We start from the raw sequence: 20084 nt of genomic DNA, 5'->3' as shown, positions 1-20084 counted from the left end.
AATCTCAAAAATATACAATCAACTCCTGCAGCTCAATACCAGAAAAATAAACAACCCAATCAAAAAATGGGCCAAGGAACTACACAGACATTTCTCCAAAGAAGACATACAGATGGCTAACAAACACATGATAAGATGCTCAACATCACTTATTATCAGAGAAATGCAAATTCAAACCACAATAAGGTACCATTCACGTCAGTCAGATTGCTATCCAAAAGTCTACAAGCAATAAATGCTGGAGAGGGTGTGGAGAAAAGGGAATCCTCTTACACTGTTGGTGGGAATGCAAACTAGTACAGCCACTATGGAGAACAGTGTGGAGACTCCTTAAAAAACTGGAAATAGAACTGCCTTATGACCCAGCAATCACACTACTGGGCATACACACCGAGGAAACCAGAATTGAAAGACACGCATGTACCCCAATGTTCATCGCAGCACTGTTTATAATTGCCAGGACATGGAAGCAAGCTAGATGTTCCATCAGCAGATGAATGGATAAGAAAGCTGTGGTACATATACACAATGGAATATTACTCAGCCATTAAAAAGAATGCATTTGAATCAGTTCTAATGAGGTGGATGAAACGAGCCTATTATACAGAGTGAAGTAAGCCAGAAAGAAAAACACCAATACAGTATACTAACGCATATATATGGAACTTAGAAAGATGGTAACAATAACCCTGTATGTGAGACAGCAAAAAGACACAGATGTATAGAACAGTCTTTTGGATTCTGTGGGAGAGGGTGAGGGTGGGATGACTTGGGAGAATGGCATGGAAACATGTTATTATCATATGTGAAATGAATCACCAGTCCAGGCTCAATGCATGATACAGGGTGCTCAGGGCTGGTGCACTGGGATGATCCAGACAGATGGGTGGGGAGGAAGGTGAGAGGGGGGTTCAGGAATGGGAACATATGTACATCCGTGGCAGATTCATGTCAATATATGGCAAAACCAATACAATATGGTAAAGCAATTAGCCTCCAATTAAAATAAATAAATTTATATTAGAAAAAGATGAGAGTGACAAAGAGATGGAAGAAATTATTACAGATTTTATAATTCAAAATAAGGAGAGATTCTTTAAAATTTTTATTTATGAGGAACTGTTAATATAGGTTAATAAGTTGTTTGCTTTTAAAGACAAGGAATTGAAAGAGCATGACCTAAAAGCCATGTTATTCATGCAAATTTTCTGCAAGCTAACTGAGTGTTTAAGAAGTTTTTAAGATTTTGCAAGATCTCAAAAATGATTGTTTAGAAGTTTTCTCACAAGCAGCCAAATAAAAACCCCTAATTGAAAACTTAAATCTTTGGTTAAAAGGTGTAAAAACAAATTATTTTAAAATGTCTGTTTGCAAGAATTAATATGCATAAGCATATTTTGTGTTTTGTGCACAAATCTAAAGATATCACTTTTATTGGCATTGTGATTAAATTGTAAAAAATCAATAATCCTAAAGTGGTATGAATTAAATTGTTTTAACTACTAATTTTGTATTTCAGCATAACCCCACAGGAGCAAAAGAGTGAACTTGTAAGTTCCAAAACAATAGCAGCAACCAGACAAAAAATTGTTGTGATGAAATAATTATAAGACACTTGTTAGGGCAGCAAAAAAGACTCAGACATAAAGAACAGACTTTTGGACCCAGTGGAAGAAGGCGAGGGTAGGATGATTTGAAAGAATAACATCGAAAAATATACATTACCTTATGTAAAATAGATGACAGTGGGAGTTCGATGCATTAGCAGGGCACCCAAAGCCAATGCTCTGGGACAACTTAAAGAGATTGGGTGGGGAGGGAGTGGAAGGGATTCAGGATGGGGGTGGGGGAACACATGTATACCTATGGCGATTCATGTTGATGTATGGCAAAAACCATCACAATGTTGTGAATACACTCTAATTTAAATAAATAAATTAACTTTTAAAAAATTAAGCAAAATATAGAGGTTAAAATATCTTTAAATATTTGAAGATAAAACACAATTTAAATAACAAATTTGGTGGTAGAAAGGAAAAAAAAGGGAACTATGTTTTCAATGTTTATAATGTGGAGTCAATAATAACAAAATAAACTATCCCTAGAAGAAATGAAAGCAACACACATACAATAGTCAACAACAACAACAACAACAAACAGACTGCAAACTAAAAGGTTTAAAAAAAAAAGACAACACTTAAAACTGAAAGCATAATGTAAAAGAACTCACATAAAACATACCTATAAGGGCTAAGATTAAACTCAGAGCTAAACCTAACTACTTACCATTGCAGGAGACACATCTACAATCTGATATTTAAAGACAGTTAAAGACATAACAGGCAAATGAAAACAAAGTAAAAACAGAGGACTCGATTTTAGTCTTGAACTAGCTTGGATTCAGGCAAGAAACATTAAAAATATCAAAGAAAGTCACCTCAAAATAGTGGAAAATATAATTCTTAGTGAAAACCCAAATCTTGAATATTTGTGGACTAAAAAGTCACTGCATCAAAATTATCAAAACAAAAATGACAAGAACTAAAAAGTGAAACATGGTACAAGGTGAGACTAATTCACCTAAGTCCAAGTCACATCAAAGGAACCAAAATAAAGAAGGATAGAGAAAACCTAAGTAATGAAATTAATAACTCAATCTAATTACAAATTAAACTCTGTATCGTGGATTCCCTCGTAGCGCAGTGCATAAGAATCCACCTACCAAAGCAGGGGACACAAGTTTGATCCCTGATTGGGGAAGATTCCACATGCCACAGAGTAACTAAGCCATGTGCCACAACTGCTGAGCCTGTCCTCTGCAGCCTATGAGCCACATATACTGAGCCCACACACTGTGACTACTGATGCTCACAACCCTAAAGCTTGTGTTCCATAACAAGAGAAGCCACTGAGAATGAGAAGCAAGCATACTGCAATGAAGAGTAGCCTCCACTCACTGCAACTAGAGAAAGCCTGCATGCAGCAATGAAGACCCAGCACAGTCAGAAAGAGAGTTAAAATAGTTCATCTTTTTAAATGCTCAAAGAATATTCACAAAAATTATCTATATACTAGAACACAAAAAATTATTAATAAATACACTTTCTGGGTGAAAATAGTACAGATAACTTTTTTTTTAATCACAAAGCAATGAAATGAATAAAATAAAGAGTAAATTAGAAAACAAATCAATGTTAAAAAAAATCCTCTATACCCAGGAAACTTTAATGACCTCCTTCTCAAGTAATTCTTGGACCAAAGAGGAAATGAAAGTCAAAATTATAGAAATCTATAAATAAAAACCTAGCTATAATGAAAGGGCTACACACCAGCCCATAGGATATAACTAGAACAATATGCAGAGAGAAGTTCACAGCCTTAAAACATTTATATTAATAAATAAGAAAAAATAAAAATAAACACATTCAAGAAGTGAGAAGTGACAACAAAATAAACCAAAGGGAGGGTGGAATTTTTAAAGATAAAAAGCAGAAAGTGATAGATTATATTTAAAACAATAAAAACAGTGAATTTGGGAGCTGCTTCTTTAGCGGGAAAAGCACCAAATGGTAACAGTTAATTAGAAGGGAAAATGAGGAGTAGGGAATAGAGAAATCATAAATATTATCTAGCCATTACAAAGAATAACTATGCACTGATATAATCTGAGGTATTATATTAAATGAAAACAACAAGGAACAGCCACCATTTGTGCTTAAAAACAGGAAGGGCATATCTGCACAAGTTCTTCCTGATGCACAGAACACTCAACAGAACAGCCAACAGTGGAGCTGGGGCTCCACCTGGGAAGGAGCTGTGTGATGACAGGAGTGGAGAGTGATTTACTTTTCATTCATACATTTTAAAGACTTTATTTTTAAAACTGAGGTTTTAAAATGTTATAGCATTAGATGCATCATCTCTTTAAAAGCTAATTATTAAAAATACATTTTATTTATATTGAGTCTCTAAAGCTATTCAGAACTGTAGGTGCATTTTCCTATTATTGGGAAGTAAGGGTTCACTCTAAGCCTTTAAAAAAAAATAATAATCCCACTTTTATACTGTAAAACGTTCTATATTCTCAAAGCACCAAAGCATCTGCTCTTTCATCTGATCCTTGTAATAACTGTGAAGAAGCCGGGCAGGGATGTAATCTCTGCTTTACATACAGGTGAGGATCTGAGGCTCAGAGATCTTGGGGGACACAAGGCCACATGGCTGCTAAGTGCCAACTCCATTTATTCAAACTGGTCCAGGCTCCTAGATCCAAGATGAGGGTTTCATAACTTTTGGGTTGTATCTGGTGATAACACAAATAGAAAAAATGACCCCTCTGTTACACATTGGAAACAAATAAACTTCAAAAAATCTCAATCAGGTCTGCTTCATCACAGAAGAAAATGAATGATAGCTTTCATCCTTTGTTATGGGCTGAATCCTGTCCCCTCAAATTTTATATGTAGAAGCCCCAGCCTTCCCCTATGCACGGTATCTCAGAATGTGACTCCATATTGAGACAGGGTCTTTAAAGAGAAATGTGACTCCATATTGAGACAGGGTCTTTAAAGAGACAATAAAGTTAAAATGCAGACATATAGGCAGGTCCTAATGTAATATGACTGACATTCTCATAGAAAGAAGAGATTAGGACACAGGCACACACAGAGGAAAGACCACATGAGGACACAGAGAGAAGATGGCTTCTCCAAGCCAAGAAGAGAGACCTCAGAGGAAACCACCCTACCGACACTGTGACCTCAGACTTGCAGTCTCCAAGGCTGTGAAGTAGTACATTTATGTTGTTTAAGTCACCTATTCTTTGGTGCTTTGTATGGCAGCTCTAGCAAACTAATGAACCCTGCAGCTTTATATTTCTAGAAAGTACTTTCTCTACTGTTTTATGTATCATCTAAAAGGGTCAATCAGACAGTTACTGAGCTTGCCTGTACCAACATTTTCAGAGAAGCAACTACATGGTCAAGAAAATGTGATTTGGAAGCACCTTCTCCCAGATGTTGAGTTTTCTTTTCAAATGAATGAATTTTATTCTATTAGAGTGAAAAGCTTTTTGACTTATGCTAATGTTCCCAGCGGAGAAGGCAATGGCACCCCACTCCAGTACTCTTACCTGGAAAATTCCATGGGCAGAGGAGCCTGGTAGGCTGCAGTCCATGGGGTCGCTAAGAGTCGGACACGACTGAGCGACTTCACTTTTACTTTTCACTTTCATGCATTGTAGAAGGAAATGGCAACCCACTCCAGTGTTCTTGCCTGGAGAATCCCAGGGATGGGGGAGCCTGGTTGGCTGCCGTCTATGGGGTTGCACAGAGTCGGACACGACTGAAGTGACTTAGCAGCAATGTTCCCAGTGTTAAAACTCTGAACCGTGCATTGATATCTGATGCATGAACTTTAAAAAAAATTGACAATCTGATAGCTTGTTCACCTAAGAGGACCAAATATGCTGGGGTGCAGCCCCGGCAGATCCAGGGAATTCAAAGGGGAGACGGCATCTGCGAGTACACTGGCTTTAATTAAATATTAATCAAAGATATAAAGAGTAATAGAATAAGGATAGCTCAGTAGGAAAATTCAGTGGTGGAAAGAGGCTGAGTAACTTGGTTTACGCGGAAAACCAATAAAACTTCGAGACAAGAAGTTTGCAGCACTTACGTACGCCACAGGCGTCCTTCCGTTCTCCCATGGGAGAGGAGACACTGAGGCCTCCCCTGTCGGATCTTAGAAGCCCAGGCAAAATTAGTAAGCTTGGCAGGCCTCCGCACTCCAGATGGGAACTCAGCCAGAGGTTGAAAGAAAGAATGACATGGAGAGACCAAGCTTCAGTGAGCAAGGCCCATAGCTTTATTTTCAACTGGGGCTTTTATACCATAAGTTGCACATAGAGGATAATAGGGGGTGTGAAATCATGCAAAGTCAGCAGTCTTTGATCCTTATCAAAACCAGGGTTTCTTTTCTGCAAATTTATCATATACAAATGGTTTAGGTGATTTACATCATCTTCTGGCCAGAAGGCCTATTAACATTTTATGACTCTGACAAAGGTTTGTCAAACATAAGACTTATTTTCTCTAAGAGTAATTATTTTAAAGTTTGGCGCCATCCTCCGAAGGTGTTAGATAAAGTTACATTCCTATAGGGCAGAGGTGCAGTGGGTTTACAACAAAGGAAAGAATTTATTACCTTAAGGGTCTAAAGTTGCTAACACCAAGGCCACTACTTATTTTTTCTACATACCAACTGTATTAATTAATACACATCCAAGGATACAATACAGGGGATGAGGAAACTTGGCAGCAAGCATTGGCTCATCAATGAAATCTTCTACTAGTTTTATTCTGACAGCTTCTAACTCTCCGAGAGGCTCTAAGCTATTTGAATATCTTAAGGTTCCCATGCCTCTTGCGGTTGGGAGACTGTAAACAATCATATGCATAGCTATAGGAGTCTGGGGAAACTTGTCAGGCAAGTTAGAGAGCCATCTGAGGGGTTTTGATTTAAACACTCTTATTATGCCCAGGAACTTTATTAATTGCAGCTGTAAGTTAACTCTTTTTCAGAGAGAGCGAGATGGTGGTGGGGGACAGCCCCCATAAAGTCAGAGGTGAGAGCACAAAGCAATAAAGTAGGCAGACTCTGGTTTTGGGGGTAGATGCTCAAGAATATCCAGGGGGACTCCTGAGGCTCGATCCCACCTTTGCATATGCCGAGCCTCCTTCCTCACGACCTTTGCCACGGGTGGAGTTCTTCACGCTGGCTCCTGGCACAAGCATATGCAGAAAGAATGTCTAAAAGATACTCAGCTGGATGGGGAATCAGGATATGTATTTCCTTATGTTTTCTGCAGAGGTGACCTGAACCAGTGGTAGGGCTGAAATCTAAGAGAAACTGATGCTTTGCCACCCGATGAACTTGGGTGACAACACAACTTAGCTATCAATTAAAGAAGGAGCAGCATTCTCAGACTCGATACAAAACACAGTACCTAGGGCAGCACCCAGCCTTTCTGCTTCCTGGATCACCTCTGTGACCTTGTGCTTAGTCACTCAGTAGTGTCCAACTCTTTGTGACCCCATGGACTGTAGCCCGCCAGTTCCCTCTGTCCATGGGGATTCTCCAGGCAAGAATACTGGGGTGGGTTGCCATTCCTTTCTCCAGGAGATCTCCCCAACCCAGGGGTCAAACCCAGATCTCCCACATTGAAGGTAGATTCTTGACCATCTGAGCACCAGGGAAGCCCTCTGTGACCTTGGTGGCTTAGTCACTAAGTCATGTTTGACTCCTGTGAGCCCATAAACTGTAGCCCACAAGGCTCCCCTGTCTCTGGGATTTCCCAGGCAAGGATACTGGAGTGGGTTGTCATCTCTTTCTCTGTGACCTTATGTGTGAACAAATCTCTTCATCCATGATGTGGATAAAAAACAACCATCAAGAGGATTAAGTGAAATAATACATGTGAGAACTATGTAAAACAATTGTAAAGAACAATACAAATACAACTTAGTGATATTGTTAAACTAGGTGCAAGATTATAGACCACAATCATGAGATTTCTATAACCCATTTCTGTTTTTGTATGTATGTTAAACTTGATTTGAAGCACATGCTGAAAAAACAAGTTTCTAATTCTGTAGTATCTGCTGCAAACTAGCAAAACAACTAGTTACATACATCAGTTCCATCTTCCTTCCAAAGAGTCTTAGTTTCCTCATCTGTAAAATGACCGTGGTGAACTCTGTTATTAAATATTTGGACCTATCTAAAATTCCCTGGTCTATTTTCTCATTACTCAATTTTGAAAAAGATAAAATGATAACACATTTTTTAAATGAAGACTGACACACAGGTGAGGACACGTCCTTTTGATGTGGAATGCATAAGGTCAAAGGAACAAATGTTTATAAATTCCTGACTTCTTTATGACTACTTATTCAAGGAATCACAAATGATCATCACACCTTAGTGGGGAAGCTCTGACTGGGAGACACTCTAGTACAGAGGTCCCCAACCTTTTTAGCACCAGAGACCAGTTTTGTGGAATACAATTTTTCCATGGATTGGGTTGGGGGATGGTTCTGGGGTGATTCAAGTGCATTACATTTATTGTGCTCTTTATTTCTGTTTTGTGGCAATCTTAGGTTATTTCACCTCAACTTTTAGGTTAAAGTTCACGCTCCTATGAGAATCCAATGCTGCCACTGATCTGACAGGAGACAGAGCTCAGGGGATATGAGAAAAAGCTACAAACACTGATGAAGCTTGGCTTGCTCACCTGCCACTTACCTCCTGCAGTACTGCCCAGTTCCTAACAGGACATAGACCAGTATTGGTCTGTGGCCTAAGGGTTGGGGACCTCTGCTCTGGTAGGTAAAAACACTCTGTGAGTTTCAGGAATTAAAAATAAATCAGGGCTCCAACTACAGCTTCTCTATATCTGCACACAATATAAGTACTTATGAAAAGTTCAGAACATAGACTTCTCATCCCTATTCCAAGAATTGAATTCTCATGCTGCCAACTCTTCAGTCAGCTCGATGATGCTGTGCAACTTCCCACCCTGTGAAAAGTGGAAGGTACTACTCTTCATCTCTAAGAAGAAGGAATGAGGTGAAACAGTGACAGAGGAAATGTGAGCTACATTTTAGATAAATCTCTCACATAGAAATACCATTCAGTTCAGTTCAGTCACCCAGCCATGTCCAACTCTTTGCAACCCCATGGACTGCAGCATGTCAGGCTTCCCTATCCATCACCAATTCCTGGAGCTTGCTCAAACTCATGTCCATTGAGTTGGTGATGCCATCCAACCATCTCATCTTCTGTCATCCCCTTCTCCTCCTTCCTTCAATCTTTCCCAGCATCAGGGTCATTTCCAATGAGTCAGTTCTTCACATCAGGAGGCCAAAGTACAGTAGCTTCAACTTCAGCATCAGTCCTTCCAATGAATGTTCAGGACTGATTTCCTTTAGGGTTGACTGGTTGGATTTGCTTGCAGTCCAAGGGACTCAAGAGTCTTCTCCAACACCACAGTTCAAAAGCATTAATTCTTTGGTGCTCAGCTTTCATTGCAGTCCAACTCATATCCATACATGACTACTGGAAAAACCATGCTTTGACTAGATGGACCTTTGTCAGCAAAGTCATGTCTCTGTTTTTTAATATGCTGTCTAGGTTTGTCATAGCTTTTCTTCCAAGGAGGAAGCGTCTTTTAATTTCATGGCTGCAGTCACCATCTGCAGTGATTTTTGAGCCCACTCTTTCCATTGTTTCCTCATCTATTTGTCATGAAGTGATGGGACTGGATACCATGATCTTAGTTTTCTGAATGTTGAGTTTTAAGCCAGATTTTTCACTTTCCTCTTTCACTTTCATCAAGATGCTCTTTAGTTCTTCTCTGTTTTCTGCTATAAGGATGGTGTCATCTGCATGTCTGAGGTTGTTGATATTTCTCCTGGCAATCTTAATTCCAGGTTGTGATTCATCCAGCCCAGAATTTCACATGATGTACTCTGCATGTAAGTTAAATAAGCAGAGTGACAATATACAGCCTTGACGTACTTCTTTTCAGTTTGGAACCAGTATGTTGTTCCATGTCCAGTTCTAACTGTTGCTTCTTGACCTATATACAGATTATCTCAGGAGGTAATTAAGGTGGTCTGGTATTCCCATCTCTTGAAGAATTTTCCACAGTATATCTAACAGAAATACTGTGAGATACTTGGAATATGTTTTTAAGATATATTTAAAATATTACAAAAGTAAATTTATTCTTTACAAGTGAAAAATCTGGGAAATGCAAAGTACGAAGTATGAAGAAGTAAGTATGCACCTATAATTTAAAGATCAGAGATTTAGTTTCAGTGGGGAAGCCTCACTCCACACAGTTAGAAGCCTCATCCCACCTCAAGCCATGCATCTCAAGGGGCAAGAGCACCAGACCATCATTCCCTCCTTCCATCCTTCCATCAACCCCTCTCTCACCTTGTTCCAGAAAGAATTATAGGCAGCTGCATGACAATGACTAAGTTCCTTAAACCAGACCTCTGTGCAGGCATTCTTGCCATTTCTGCTTGTTCCTCTTGTTGTAACCACAGAAACCCAAGGCCATGAGTCAGCAAAGCAAAAAATATCAAAACAGAAACATTTTGACTGGGACCAGGGGACCAAAATGACCAGGGATACCATCACGGAAATAGATATCCTAAAAAAAAAAATCAACTATATGTGACAGCCGTCATATAGGCACCCTAAAACTTTTCTTGAAATACACCTGCTGTCTCTTAGAAGGCAGGATGATAGTTCTTAAAAAATTAGTCTGCTATCCTACTCATTTGCTAGCAAATTAACAAATTTCTTTCCTTTATTCTTTGAAACTTGTCTTCATTATTCTCATTCAGCATTGGAAACAAAGACCAAATTTTTCAGTACAAAACCACATGACCTGAGTGTTACCCATTGAGCCCCTTCCTCACACCATGCACAGTGCTTAGTGCTTCACACACCTGATCTCTGAGAAAGAGCTCTGTAAACCTTCAGGCACCATTCAGACTGCAGTGTGAAGGTATTGTGAGCTCCTGATTTGTCCTGATTACAATTTTATTTTCTGTGCTAAAGAAAGCATGGGGGGCAAATGCACCTAACTTGAAACAACAAAGAATTAGAGAGAAAGTGTCAGTATCAGGTAGGAGTTTTATTTACAGATCAGAACACAGAAGAGACCTACACTTTTCCCTGGAAGATTTTGCTAGAATCAAAATACTCCAAATTTGTTCCCTTAAACTCTCAAATTTCCTGGATATTCTTTGACAGAACTTGTATCACAAATGTGCTGAGCACCAATCAGAATGAATGTGAAAGGTCTGCAAAATGGGTGTCCTGTGCTCTGTGAGAATCTGAACCCAGAGTCTAAATGTGTGCCCAGTCCAATCCAAAATCTCTCTCAGGTGCACGTGTATGCACACATCCTGACCCCATCCCCACTGCTTCTGCAGAGTCCCAGCAGACCTGGCTTCCACCTGCAACATGTAAAGATCCATTCATGAATCTTTGTCTCTGGAGGCATATGATTGAAAAGGACACAGAGAGCTTGTTACTGGACCCCTGCTACCAAATCGTGAGGAGTGAACTGTGGAGATAAATTTTAATTACAACTCCCCACAGTGGGCTCACCTGTTTTGCTGTTTCAGTGAGGGCAGCGGCCTTCGCCTTGCCCAGTTGTTGCACCATCTTGTAAAACAGGCCGTCTCTATTTTGCAGCAAAACATATGGCTCATCATATTCTTCTAGTCTTCCTGAATCCAAAACCTGTTAAGCAGCAGAAGGAAACCTGTTAGTACACAACATTTCACAGCAACTTATTATAACTCCAACAATATTTCAAAAAGGGGCAGGACAGGGATAATACAGAGAATCTATTTGGGTGGTAAGACTGGCTGGTATTTAAATAGTTTGATTACTCTAGTTTACTAGTAGATCAAGCTCTAACCCAATGTTTTACTATTATAATGTTATAGGAATAGAAGAAAATCAAAGTTTTAGACTATGATTACAGGCACTTAACAATCTATATCATTTATATTCTGTCAATGGCATTTGGGGTTGTTATGATTAGTTAGTATTTTTAGCTTTCAGACTCTAAGATTTGAGAGTTGTTTATACAGACATTCAAAGCTGGGGAATTTCTTAATTCAAGAAAATCAAACTCAATTTATCTAAAAAGTACAGTTGCTGCTGCTGCTGCTAAGTTGCTTCAGTCACGTCCGACTCTGTGTGACCCCATAGACAGCAGCCCACCAGGGTCCCCCGTCCCTGGGATTCTCCAGGCAAGAACACTGGAGGGGGTTGCCATTTCCTTCTCCATTGCCGGAAAGTGAAAAGTGAAAGTGAAGTCGCTCAGTCGTGTCTGACTCTTAACGACCCCATGGACAGGCTCCTCCAATCCATGGGATTTTCTAGGCAAGAGTACTGGAGTGGCTTGCCATTGCCTTCTCTGAAAAAGTACAGTGGTATCATATAAATCAGACAACAGTGACCTGACAGCAAATTAACTGTCAAGTTGGTTTAAAAACACTGAGCAAAACTTGGGAAAAAAGTAAATGTTTCCAGATTATGTCACCTCTTTGGGGCTGAATCCCTTGTCAGTGAGGTTAAAGTGCTTCTAAAAGTTGGTTTTTGTTGTAGTTTATTATCCTGAGAGTGAAAGCCTGACAAAAAAGAGTTGCTACATAAGCAGCTTTAGTATAATCGCTCTGCACTGAAGAAATATCTAGAAATCCAATTTTCTCTTTGAGTAAGACTAAAGAAGCAATTTTTCCAGTAGTCATGTATGCATGTGAGAGTTGGACTATAAAGAAAGCTGAGCACTGAAGAATTGATGCTTTTGAACTGTGGTGTTGGAGAAGACTCTTGAGAGTCCCTTGGATTGCAAGAAGATCCAACCAGTCCATCCTAAAGGAGATCAGTCCTGGGTGTTCATTGGAAGGACTGATGCTGAAGCTGAAACTCCAGTACTTTGGCCACCTGATGTGAACAGCTGACTCATTTGAAAAGACCCTGATGCTGGGAAAGATTGAGGGCAGGAAGAGAAGGGGACGACAGAGGATGAGATGGTTGGATGGCGTCACTGACTCAATGGACATGAGTTTGGGTAAATTCCAGGAACTGGTGATGGACAGAGAGGCCTGGAGTGCTGCAGTTCATGGGGTTGCAAAGAGTCAGACACGACTGAGCGACTGAACTGAACTGAAGACTTTGTACTAGCTTTATATATAAATTAAACAAATATGCCCATAAGCATAAATATTTCCCCTACTTTCTACTGCAATTTTTATTACACTCAGGCTCAAATTATTTACTGTGTACCTCTTATACATTCACAGAAAAATAAAACAAATCTGATTTAGCTTTCAAGATTAATAGTTAAGTAACACACAGAAAAACACATTTGAGGAACACAAGAAAATTTTTCATTAATTTCTGAATTATTCAGCACATATTTATTACACATTTAATTGCATTCCTGTCATTATGCTAGATGTTGTGGAAGAGCCAAACACAAGTAAGTCACAGCCTCTGCCTTCAGGGAGCCTGTACTGAGAGGAGAGAGAGAAGGAAATCCTCAAATGTCTACAATGCAAGAGAAAAAAATAAAAAGGAGTTTAGTAACAGAAAAGATGACTTCTGTCAGAGGTTCTGAGTATGAGCTTCAAGGAGGAGATCGGGCAATGAACTGGGCCTCGAAGAATGGATAGATGTGAACATGCAGAAGTGGAGGTGGGTGGGTAGACAATGGTCATTCCAGACACAGGGAATAACCTAGGTCAAGAGGGCTGGAGGAGAGACTGGGATCTCCTTAAGTGCAGGGTATGCAATCTCCCTTGTTTGGTGTTGCATCTCAGGTCCCTGGCATTGTACATGACAGGTAACAGGCACTTAATACATGCTCATTGGAAGTTAAATGAAAAGGAAACTAAATTCAGGGCATGAATGAGTGACTACCCAGTGGTATAATCTGTCAAGACTATAGGATAAGATCAGGAGCTTTGGAGAATGAGTCTAGCTGGCATGGGGAATAGCAATGCGGACCTGGAGGACCACATGCCCCAGATTGATGACTGTGGCCAAGAGGGAGAGTGAGAGGGGAAATGAGGGAGGGACAAAGCAGGGTTGAGGACTGAAACTCATTTACATCAAATATTGGAATAAAAGAAAGAAAAAGGACAGTCAGAGAGGAGGGAGAGTTGAAAGGAGCAAGAGTTTAGTGCAGCTCAGACTCATGTCAGGCAACAAGAGCTGAGATGGGACCCAGACTGAAAAATGCCAGGAACAGAATTTTACCAACTTAGCCTTTACATTTATGGCTTTGATCAAAGATTCTAGATATTTCAGAACAAATTGACATAAACAACTATAATTTTTTTTTCTTTGTGTTCAGAAAAAATATGTATAGTGTTAACTTTTTTATTTTAAAACCCTTTAATCTTGAAATTAAAAGTCTCCTGTAATCTCCAGGTATATCTTCACTCTTCCCATAACTCAAGTTAAACTCTAAAGTAAACCACACATTCAATTTGGTGTGATAAGAATCCCTCAACTCTCAACCCCAATGAATACCAACCTCAAATTGCTTGCCACTCTCTAGTAGGTTTAGGAAAAATACATTATATTATCTGAGTCAGTTATATAAGTGCAATAAAGATGTGTTTAGCTGGCTTCTGTATCTGCTGATATTCCAGCTAGTTGTCCTAGGCATAAAACTGAAATGGACCCAATGCAAGATAATTTAATTCATTTTTATTGGCACGATATCTTCAATGACAATGAGGTGGCTGCAGGGAGAGGTGGAGGGCAAGGACAGGGTGAAAGAAAAACCTGAAAAAGGGCTTGAAACAGGTAAAGTTCACAGCATCATTCACTTACTGTGGAAGAAGTGAGAACAGTATAGAAATGCAATGCTGAGAGATAAGAATTAACAAAGTGACAGGTAAAGAGTACAAGGAAAAGGTCACTTTTCCCATTAGCATTCAAGAACACAAAATGAGTGACTAAAGATGCTCCATGCTAAACATCTCTGGATTCTAAGAGTCACTGTTCTATAATCTTGGATTGTCACCCGGTCCCTCACAAACTCTGCAGGAGAAGCCTGCTTCCTACTGAGATGTTCTTGTCCTGTGACAAGCTGCACTGCTTGGAGCCTAGAGCATCCCTTTGGTTGGCAATCCCCGACTCCTGTCATCTGCCTCCACAGAGCTCACTTCTGTGCATATTCAGCTCAGGGGAGTGAGGCTACAGGCACTGCCTCAGTGCTGACAGTCTGGTATCTATTCAGTCCCCACTGATGATCCCACCTGACAATGCATGGGGAGGAGGGTGGGATGTGATTCTCTAGAAACTGCCCAAGAAGTCAAAAGTTCCATTATATCATTGGACATAAGGAATTTGAGGTATTACTGACCATTTATTCCTGATTCTTACCTGTTTAGTGTGGACCATCAAAATCACTGGTTAACTCCATCTGCTGCCTCTTGTGTATTGTGCAGGCCTTCTTTATCTATTTATTCATCACTAATCAGCATCAATTGTATACTCTGGAGTCTTGTGATGACTAGTATCTATACAGTGGGTGAAATAAGCTCATTGACCCAGACTAGGTTAGGCTGAAAATACCTTGCTTCTTTTGGGCTTATTTGCTGCCAAAGGTTTTTCCTTTGAGGGATGATTTCCTTGTCATTTAATAAGCCACAACCTAAAATCTATTGAAACTCAGCAAGCAACAGAAGGGAAGAACAAAGAGAGAGAGAATAGAAAGAAAAAGAGAGAAAATGAAGGGAGAAATAAATGGAGGAGATAAAGCTATGGAAAGAAATATTAAATTACTAAGGATGAAAGAGCAATCAAACCTGAAAGAAAGACACTAGACAGACATCCAGAGACCAAAGTTTGGAGCTTGCTGTGTCTGCAATGCCTGGATACATTGTATAAGAGACTTGCTAGTAAAAAAAAAATAAGAGAGAGAGACTAGCTAGTTGTCCATCTACAGTCACTCAGTCTCCATCTGCCTTTCTTTCTACACTTTCATCTGTGATGCAGAAGTTGTCTCTGCAAATCATATTTCAGAGGCTCTTTGGCCTGCTGGCCCTTTGTGAGGTTCTGCCAGTAGGGGGCACTAGAGGGAGGAGGAAGGTGGGAAGCAGAGCAAATGGTCTCCCTCCTTTCTGCTACTTCTGCAGCATAACTCCAGCTTCTATCAGCACATGGAGAACTAGCCTCATCATGCTCACTCACAAATATGACCAGTAGCTAGACAATGACCTCCCCTTGGAGGTCGCTCAGTCATGTCCGACTCTTTGCAACCCCATGAATTACAGCACGCCAGGCCTCCCTGTCCATCACCAACTCCTGAAGTTCACTCAAACTCATGTCCATCGAGTCGGTGATGTCATCCAGCCATCATCCTTTGTCATCCCCTTCTCCTCCTGCCCCTAATCCCTCCCAGCATCAGGGTCTTTTCCAATGAGTCAACTCTTCGCATGAGGTGGCCAAAGTACTGGAGTTTCAGCTTTAGTATCAGTCCTTTCAAAGAACACCCAGGACTTGTCTCCTTTAGAATGGACTGGTTGGATCTCCTTGCAGTCCAAGGGACTCTCAAGAGTCTTCTCCAACACCACAGTTCAAAAGCATCAATTCTTTGGTGCTCAGCTTTCTTCACAGTCCAACTCTCACAGCCATACATGACCACTGGAAAAACCATAGCCCTGACTAGACGGACCTTTGTTGGCAAAGTAATGTCTTTGCTTTTGAATATGCTAGCTAGTTTGGTCATAACTTTCCTTCCAAGGAGTAAGCATCTTTTAATTTCTGTACTGAACTGAACTGAACTGGAGGACTCAGCACTGACTCATAAGACTTCTTCTCTGAGTCTTAGGTCTGGAGATCTGTCCTAGGACATAGTCATTTCTTCCTAAAATTATTACCCCAGTGATTCACTTTTCCAGTCCTCCAATTCTTGTGTAACAAATTTTCTTTATTAAATCCTTTCTGTTTAAATACTTTTTCTCATTAGGCGTTTTCTCCTCAATGACTCCCCTCTGAGAGCACATATTGTAAATGTCCCAACAACTTGGAAATTCTTCAACTTCACCTAACAACTGCCTGGCAGTGTAATGAAATGCTGTTTTTATTAAGGGAATACAAAAATGCTGAAATAACTGTGACACAGTAAAAATGACTTTGTTGCACCACTCTGAAATCTGAAGTCTCATTGTGAGTTTGGAATATTTTCATGGTTGGATACCTTAAAAAAAATAGCAATTCAAATAAACTTTTAAATGGAAATAGAAAATTACTGAATGTATTATTTAATAGTACATTCTGAAACTACACTTAAGTACTTGAGTTATTGTCAAGGATGAGAGGGGAAAAAAAGAATTAATTAATTAATTAGAAGTTTTAATCAAGTTATACAAGGAAGAATAAATTTAAAAATTGAAGGTAAATGGAGACAATGGAAATCCCATAGGTGAGGGCCTTACCATTATCCTGTCACTGTCAATAATGGTGCTCAACCTGTGTGCGATGGTTAGCACAGTACACTGTGCAAATTTCTCACGGATCTTTTTTTGTATTAACTCATCAGTGCTGGAATCAAAGAATTGCATTTAGTTAAGTAAAGACAGGAAAAGCAGACTTAAGACTTGAAAATATCACATGATATTTTTATGCTTTTAATAATCAATAGTTAAGACATAATCCTGCTCTTGAAACACTAAGTATAAAAAGTCTTTGTTGTTGTTGTTTAGTTGCTAAATTGTATCTGACTCTTTTGCAACCTCATGGATTATAGCCCACCAGGCTCTTCTGTCCATGGGATTTCCCAGGCAAGAATACTGGAGTGGGTTGCCATTTCCTGCTTCATGAAATCTTCCCAACCCAGGGGAAAGTCTACTTGGAAACTTACTACTTTTCATAAAACAATGGAAAGTTTTCTTCCTGCCAAATTACTTGAAACTATCAGGAGCTGGATTTACAAATCTAGCTCTCTCAGGATGCCTGATAACAACATTATTACCACGTTTTGATTTCTTCCTCTGTTTTCTGGAATTATTGTTATCAGAAGATGTCTTTGGGGCAAACAGAGCACATAAAAAACATTTCTCAACATCACTAAATATTTCCCATTTACCATATTTAAAATTCAGATTCCAAGTTTCATGAATCTCAGCTCCATACCTTGGATCCACATGTGCTGTGGCTTCATCAATAATCAATATCTGATTTTTTCTGAGAATATTCCTGGCAAGGCACACCAGTTGTTTTTGCCCAACACTTAAGTTCGATCCAGATTCTACTAATTCAGTATCCATTTTATCAGGAAGCTCTTCTATGATTTCTTTAAGTTGAACCTGTGCATATAGAAAGAAGAATGACATTTTCTTAAACAAACAACTACTAAAGTAGACAAGCCTCTTAGACATTAGAGCTTTGATGTCCTCAGGACTTCTTATGTATCTTACATGTACAGCCAGATGATGGGGAGAACTCTTTCCAAAGAGTGTTCACTGAGGAAGATGGTGGAGTCAACTCAGGACAAAAAGGTCTCAGTGTCCCCCACACCGACTTAAGGATTAGTTAAGAAAGTCTCTCAAAAAACTAAGCTATTTCTCTCAGTATGATTTGAACAGAAAAATTAAAAGGACACTATGGATGAGTCAGATTTCCCAAAAATAGATTTTGTAAAGGAGTTACTACACTAAAGTAAATTAAAAACATATATATATTGATTGTAGGAAGTATGGTTCTCTAAATATATAATCTTATCAGCACTTTACCATTTTGCAAGGTCTAAATGTCTAAAAAAAAAATAAATTCAAACAACGGCAAATTGTACCTCATAGATCAGTAAAACTAGAGCTATTTTGGTGATGATTCTTTCTCATGTTTAATTCCATAATTGTGAACAAGTCAAGTGTGTTTTCTTCAATGTTATAATTTTGAAAAGTTTTTTATTAACTGTAATTTATTTACTATATTATTTTAGTTTCAGGTATACAGCAAAGTGAATCAGTTTATATATATATATATATAATATATTTATATATTATATTAATATATATATTTTATATATATATATCCTTCAGATTATTTTCCACTGTAATTTACTATCAGTCAGTTCAGTTTAGTCGCTCAGTCCTGTCTGACTCTTTGCCACCCCATGGATTGCAGTGCACCAGGCTTCCATCATCAGTGTCCATCACCAACTCTCCGAGCCTGGTCAAACTCATGTCCTTCAAGTTGGTGATGCCATCCAACCATCTCATCCTCTGTCATCTCCTTCTCCTCCTCCCTTAAATCTTTCCCAGCATCAGTGTCTTTTCAAATGAGTCAGTTCTTCACATGAGGTGGCCAAAGTATTGGAGTTTCAGCTTCAGCATCAGTCCTTCCAATGAACACCCAGGACTGATTTCCTTTAGGATGGACTGGTGGATCTCCTTGCAGTCCAAGGGACTCTCAAGAGTCTTCTCCAACACCACAGTACAAAAATGTCAATTCTTCGGGACTCAGTTTTCTTGTGGTCCAACACTCACATCCATACATGACTGCTGGAAAAACCATAGCTTTGACTAGGCAGATCTTTGTCAGCAAAGTAATGTCTCTGTTTTTTAATATGCTGTCTAGGTTGGTCATAGCTTTTCTTTCAAGGAGAAAGTGTCTTTTAGTTTCATGGCTGTAATCACCCTCTGCAGTGATTTTGGAGCCCAAAAAATAAAGTCTCTCACTGTTTCCATTGTTTCCACATCTATTTGTCATGAAGTGATGGGACCAGATGCCATGATCTTTGTTTTTTGAATGTTGAGTTTTAAGCCAGCTTTTTCACTCTCCTTTTTCACTTTCATCAAGAGGTGCTTTAGTTCTTCGCTTTCTGCCATAAGGGTGGTGTCATCTGCATATCTGAGGTTATTGATATTTCTCCGCATCTCACATGATGTACTCTACATGTAAGTAAATTAGCAGGGTGACAATATACAGTCTTGACATACTCCTTTCCCAATTTGGAACCAGTCCATTGTTCTGTCTGGGTCTAACTGTTCCTTCTTGACCTGAATACAGATTTCTCAGGAGGCAGGTCGGGTGGCCTGGTATTCCCATGTCTTTAAGAATTTTCCACAGTTTGTTGTGATCCACAAAATCAAAGGCTCTGGCATAGTCAATAAAGCAAAGGTAGACATTTTTCTGAAACTCCCTTGCTTTTTCAATGATCCAACAGATGTTGGCAATTTGATGTGGTTCCTCTGCCTTTTTAAATCCAGCTTGATCGTCTGGAAGTTTACAGTTCACTTACTGTTGAAGCCTGGCTTGGAGAATTTTGAGCATTACTTTACTAGTGTGTAAGATGAGTGCAACTGTGAAGTAGTTTGGACATTCTTTGCCATTGCCTTTCTTTGAGATTTGAATGAAAACTGACCTTTTCCAGTCCTGTGGCCACTACTGAGTTTTACAAATTTGTTGGCAAATTGAGTGCAGCACTTCAACAGCATCATCTTTTAGGATTTGAAATAGCTCAACTG

General features: G+C 39.4%; 1 protein-coding gene across 1 annotated transcript in view; it reads right to left on the bottom strand.

Annotated features, from left to right (window-relative positions):
- The window catches only part of LOC113902483 (multidrug resistance-associated protein 4-like), a 365222-nt gene that overhangs the window by 25632 nt on the left and 319506 nt on the right, over positions 1-20084 (bottom strand). Inside the window, exons 29-31 of the mRNA XM_027557817.1 lie at positions 17749-17921; positions 17052-17157; positions 11191-11325 (exon numbers count right to left, since the gene is read on the bottom strand). Of these exons, the coding sequence (XP_027413618.1) occupies positions 11191-11325; positions 17052-17157; positions 17749-17921 (414 nt within the window). The remainder of the gene's footprint in view (positions 1-11190; positions 11326-17051; positions 17158-17748; positions 17922-20084) is intronic.

This window comes from Bos indicus x Bos taurus, chromosome 12 (assembly GCF_003369695.1).
Source record: "Bos indicus x Bos taurus breed Angus x Brahman F1 hybrid chromosome 12, Bos_hybrid_MaternalHap_v2.0, whole genome shotgun sequence".
In the NCBI taxonomy this organism is placed as follows: Eukaryota; Metazoa; Chordata; class Mammalia; order Artiodactyla; family Bovidae; genus Bos; species Bos indicus x Bos taurus.
The sequence above is the reverse complement of the archived record's forward strand: the minus strand, read 5'-3'. Positions and strand labels throughout refer to the sequence as shown.